This window comes from Coffea eugenioides, chromosome 7 (genome assembly GCF_003713205.1).
Source record: "Coffea eugenioides isolate CCC68of chromosome 7, Ceug_1.0, whole genome shotgun sequence".
NCBI lineage: Eukaryota > Viridiplantae > Streptophyta > Magnoliopsida > Gentianales > Rubiaceae > Coffea > Coffea eugenioides.
In genome coordinates, this window is record NC_040041.1 from 21,708,795 (window position 1) to 21,714,794 (window position 6,000).

The window sequence follows — 6,000 nt, forward strand, 5'->3', positions numbered from 1 at the left end:
CACCAAACTTCAAGTATAAAATTTTATCTATGTTTAGTGTAATTATCTAACTTATTTATAAATTTTAAATGCAAAAAATTATTAAAAATAATATATGTTTTTAAAATGAATTATGTAACATGTTATTTTTTAAGTCCATTTCATAAGTTTGGGAGTCATAAATTTTTGTTAAAAGATTCCAAATAAATTTGTTTTAGAGAAATAAAACAGAAAGATAAAATTGATAAAATGTTTATATATTATAAGTAAGCAACTTTATTACCATCTCGCGAAGTAGCCTAGTGGTTTCGTCGTTGTTGCTCTGTACCAGAGGTACAGGTTCGACTCTCAGCACTACCATAAAATTTTTATATGAAATCCGGTTCTTAAACAAAACCGGCCGGGTTTTCGGTTTAATCCGGTCGAACCGCCGGTCCGTTGACTAATCAACGGGTTGATTACTTAAACGATCCAATTGAAAACCCAGCCCGATCCCATGTCCGGTTCGACCACCGGGCCGGACCGGGTTTAATAACTATGGGATTAACTAATGAAGGACTTAGGGTCCGTTTGGTATAGTGTAAAAAATTTTCTTTAGGAAAATCTTTTTCAGGAAAATTATTTGAGTAAATCTTATATACACTGACAGTGTATATACTATCACGGTTGCATGCATGACACATATGTAAAATTTGGATTTCAAATTCAAATTCGAATTATGTGTCATGCATCCAATGATGAAAGTGTATACACTGTCGGTCTATAAAACAATATTTACTCTGATTTGAATTTTTTGGTGTTTTGTAAGCATAGAAACTAAAACCCATCACTGTTCCTTCAAGACATCTCGGTAGAAAGGAATTTTGCTACTTGAAGGCTGATTCTCCTCTGGTGTATAATTCGATTGATACAAAAAAAAATACAAAAAGAAACAGACTTCCAACTCATAACCTTGCAATTGAAAGTGAAAATAATCTGAATATGTATTATCAGAAAAAGATTGTCGGTGACCAAATAGTTGATAGGCAATCATCAACAAGATAGTCAGCATCATGTTACAATAGTTTTTTCTATGGTGTTTTCTTAGCCAATAATCAGCGATAGCCGATAGGTTAGATTCTCCTCCTTTGCTATGTGAAGAGTAAAGAATTAGGCAAGTAGCCATGAAGTTTTGAGATGTGCTAAAAAAAAAGAGGTAGATGCGTGTTTATAGGAAATTAATTTCCATAACTTCTCAAGATAAGTTATTTTCAATCCGTTACTGTAAAATATTTTCGATGGAAAAACTTCTTCCTACATGTTAAGTGAACAAACAAATAAAATCAGCGAAAATATTTTCCAAAAAAATATTTTCAATCGAAATAAACAGACCCTTAGTTCATTTCTTCCTCTTTAGGGGTCAAGTGCGAGGTATGTTGATACTCTATATAAGGTTAAAAGTATCTATATTTAAGCTGTACATATATTGACTTCCTTCTACAGCTTGTGAGGTCAAGATAAATGAACAGAAATTTCCTTGAATCTTCCCATCTCCATTAGATGTTCCTTCATATACCGTAAAATCTTCTTTGGAAGAAAACTGCAAGAGACAAGAAATGAACGAGTCATTTGAAGTGACACTGAATATTCATTGGTGATATGGAGTTTAGTCACCAAACAATGGCATGGAGTTTAGTCACCAAACAATGGCACTAGTGTGCATGCCTTTAAAGTTCAATACGACTCGGAGCATTTTTCAAGGTAAAAGGAAATTCAGTCTCCTACATGGTTAAAGGTAAACGGAGTGGGAATGATGATTCTTGAATATTAGAATGACGAGCAGTACTTCTTAAGTAAGGAGTTATATTGATTTTACAATTGAATATTAGAAAGAGCAGCAAAACTTCTTGTAACTCAACAAGTAAACTTGGTGACCTTGGTTGACCCACACTATCTTCACCGGTTCCTCATCCAACTGGGTTTAATAACAATGTCCCATTGTATCTTTTAAAAAAGCTTTATCTAATCACCTTGAAAGCGTTTGTCAGCTTTCTTTCACCGGTTTCCAGTCCAGTCGGGTTTAGTAATTGTTCCATCGTACCGACTTAATTAGAAGAAAGGGTTCCATTATCTTCACTAGTTCTTCGTCCAGAAAATTATTATAAGAATTTGTTATACAATTTTATTGCAGTCAAATTTTAGCAAGTAATTAAGTATTAAAATATCAATACATCACTAAATTATTATCCATTGTAATTTTACAATTGAAACCCATAAAAACAAAACAAAAATTATTTGAATACAATCTAACATGATGAAACAAATATAATTAAAGTAGTCAAGTTTTCACTTTTGACGCAAATACAATTACTAAGTCATTATTGTATTTTTTTTACAAAAAAATGTTATTGTGTTAAGTGTAATTAGGAATTTAGTATAAATCTATTAGTAAATTTAGTATAACTAATTAATAATTTCTATTAGTAGACATGTATAATTATTAGTATAATTGATAATATCAATTATATTACATAAACTAATATCCATTATATAATACATATAATTAATAATATCATTATTATAAGTTTATAACTAATTAAATTAAATATTATATATAATTATATAGATATATATATTAATTTTTTTTAGCAGGTAGTAAGGCGGAGATATACTCCCTTGCCTCCCGCTCCGTTTCTGAACGGGGGAAAAATTCCCCTGCCCCACCACATTAGCCCTCAGCGGGGCAGCTGCCCTCAACACCATTTTCAATTGCTATCCCTACTTTTTGTAACTCAAAAGATAAATTCGGTGACCTTAGTTGACCCACGCTATCTTCACTGGTTCCTCATCCAACTGGGTTTAATAACAATGTCCCATTGTGTCTTTTAAAAAAGTTTTATCTAATCACCTTGAAAGTGTTAGTCAGCTTTCTTTCACCGATTTCTAGTCCAGTCGAATTTAGTAATTGTTCAATTGTACCTACTTAATTACAAGAAAGCGTTCCATTATCTTCACTAGTTCGCCATCCAGAAAATTATTTTAAAAAAAAGTGTCTAAAAGGTGTGGAACAGTGGAAATATTAACGGTAGAGAATGAATGCTTTGTTAGAAGTCTCGAGTTACTATATCATCCTATTTTTAGAGCAGATTTCCTCTAAAATAAGTTTTAAAAAACTACCTTGTTATTATTATGTGTGCTGATTATGCTAAAATCAGAGAAAAATCTAGAGCTATTTTCATCTTTCTAGGTGTTATCAAACCAAGAAGAAAAGATTATAAAAATGGGGTTAATCACAAAAAATCCCCCCTAAGATTTTGTGTATTTTGCAGTTTACCTGCTAAGGTTTAATTTTTTTTCACTTGATCCCCTTGACTGGTGGTCAAAACAAGTATTTAGTAACGATATTGATAGTTGACAATAAAATGACAATGCTATTTCTAAAAAAATAATGAACAGACATAAATGCTTACAGATTCAAGTCAAATATAGCACATATTTCTCTTCCTTTGTACAAAGTTCCAGGTTTGTCCATTTGAAGTAATCACATGGATAACGATTCTAGATAAAAAAAAAAATGTTCGCATTTAAAATTATTTTTCTAAAAAATACAAAAAATCAAACCTTGTAATTTGAATATCCAAGATATATCCTTTCAAGATTTTTCCGTGTCCAAGATCTTTTTAAAAGTGCTATTTCATGACATCCACAAGTTTCTTGGATTGGTTCTTCTATATGGTATAATGAACAACATCTAGAAGAAAAGCAAGGAAATGAATTTGGAAAAACTTGGAACATTTTTTTCGTATTTTAGTTGCCAATGTTGCGAATGCAAGAGAGATTTTTTTAATGTGATGAATGCTTAAAATATATTAGAGAATTTCTAAAATTGTTTCTTTATAGAATATGAAAAGTGCAACTTTCATAAGAAATTTAACGTTTAAAATAGGGGGTATTTTTGTCAACTAAAACATTTTAAGTATTCATTTGTTAAGGTGGATTGACAGAGTAGATAAAGTGAGAAAATAAAACATTAGCGGGTAAAGTACAAAATAAATCAAACCTTAGGGACTTCTTGTGATTGATCCAAAAAAAGTGAACTTTATACTTTTTAAGCATAACAGGCATCTTGCCATCTTGATTGTAGTTTTTTTGTAGAAATTTCATGTCTGGTAATCCCTGAAATTTTCTTAGTTCCACGAGGGCACTGCAGCCACTGGTTGAAAGCTCGGTGGCCAATTTATCTAAAGTGGTAGCAGCCCATTGTCATGCTATCAAAGCTAGAGTTGTTGGTGATGTGTCCACAGCCAATAACATCATGAATGATTACAAAAATTGCGGACGTCTGGATGTTGCTCTCAAGCTGTTTGATGAAATGCCTGAGAGCGACACTGCTTCTTGGAACACCATGATCACCGGCTATGTGAATTCCAGGGAATTCTTTAATGCGTGGGATTTTGTTAAGCATATGAAGCTTAATGGGGTTGGGGTTGATGTGTATACATTTTGGAGCATACTCAAGGGTGTGGCGGCAAATGGTGGGATATTCTTTGGACAGCAACTGCATTCAGATGTTGTTAAGTGGTGATACGGAGAGAATGTTTATTCTGGGAGTGCTCTTGTAGACATGTATGCAAAGTGTGGTACAGTTGAAGATGCAGATATGGTGTTTCAATACATGCCAGAACGTAATTTGGTGTCCTAGAATGCTTTGATCGCTGGTTATGCAGAAATAGGTGACCATGAAAGCTGTTTTCAGTTGCTGAAATGGATGGATAATGAAGGCGTGGGGCTTGAGAATGGGACATTCGCTCCAGTTCTGACATTGCTTGATGACAGTGAATATTACGAACTAATAATGCAGATCCATGCCAAAGTTTTTAAAATGGGGTTGTGGATTCAAAGTACCGTGCTAAATGCTAGGATTACTTCTTATTCATGATGTGGGTTCCACAAAGATGCAAAAAAAGTTTTCAGTAGTGCTAGTGGCTACCGGGATCCAGTCACGTGGAATTCGACGCTAGCAGCTTATTTACAACATGATGCGGAAGTTTGGTTTTGGAGAGTGCTGGATAGATATGATTTGGCGATTGATATCCTCGTGCCATTTCTCTGTTCTTGTTAACAGGAAACCCTGTGATTTTTTCAAATCCTCTCGGGGGCTGCGCCAAGGGAACCCATTATCCCCGGCCCTATTCATCATTGCGGCTGAGGTCCTTTCGAGGAGTTTGAATACTTTGGTGGAGGACCGGCAATTTTCTCCATACTTGGTTGCCCAAGGATGTCCGCTGTTGACACACCTTGCCTATGCTGATGACATCATTATCTTTTGTAATGGTAGTAAACGTTCGTTAGCATGTGTTATGGAGGTATTGGGCAAATATCAGAGGATCTTAGGGTAGTTGGTGAATGCTTCTAAGAGCTACTTTTTGGTGGACATGAAGGTATCGCTTGTACGGCGTAGGGTGATTGTGCGGACAACGGGGTTTTCTATTAAAGAGCTGCCAGTCACTTACTTGGGTTGCCCCTTGTATGCTTGGAGAAGGGTGAGATCCTTGTTCAATGGTTTATTGGATAAAGTTTCACAGCGTTTGAGCTCTTGGCGAGGTCAGTGGCTGTCAATGAGTGCTCGTGCTCTACTCATTAAGCATGTGCTGTCCTCAATCCCGATTCATATTCTGGCAGTATTAGTGCCTCCAAAGGGGGTAATAGCTGAGTTGGAGCGAATGTTTGCACGATTTTTTTAGGGGGAATCAGAGTTTGGATTTAAGCGTCATTGGTCAACATGGAAGAAATGATGTCGTCCAGTGGAGGAGGGGGAATAGGTTTTCGTTCATTACAAGCCATTATTGAAGCTTTTTCCTGTAAGCTTTGGTGGCTGTTTAGATGTAGACTTTCGCTCTGGGCCTAGCTCATGAGGGTTAGCTATGTTGGTGAGTTACATCCAAATCAGGCCTCTATTTCTCCTAAGTTTTCCCCTAGTAGTAAACGAATGTTTGGGGTTCAGTCTTCCATGGAGATGTGGCTAAAATGGGATTTGCCTAG

At 35.1% G+C, this 6,000-nt stretch overlaps 1 protein-coding gene across 1 annotated transcript; it reads left to right on the forward strand.

Annotated features, from left to right (window-relative positions):
* Nucleotides 1–4,997: 4,997 nt before the first annotated feature.
* Nucleotides 4,998–5,702, forward strand: LOC113777132. The gene is made up of 2 exons (XM_027322176.1): nt 4,998–5,324; nt 5,400–5,702. The coding sequence occupies exons 1-2, from the start codon at nt 4,998–5,000 to the stop codon at nt 5,700–5,702; spliced, it is 630 nt and encodes a 209-aa protein (XP_027177977.1).
* The last annotated feature ends 298 nt before the right edge of the window (nt 5,703–6,000 follow it).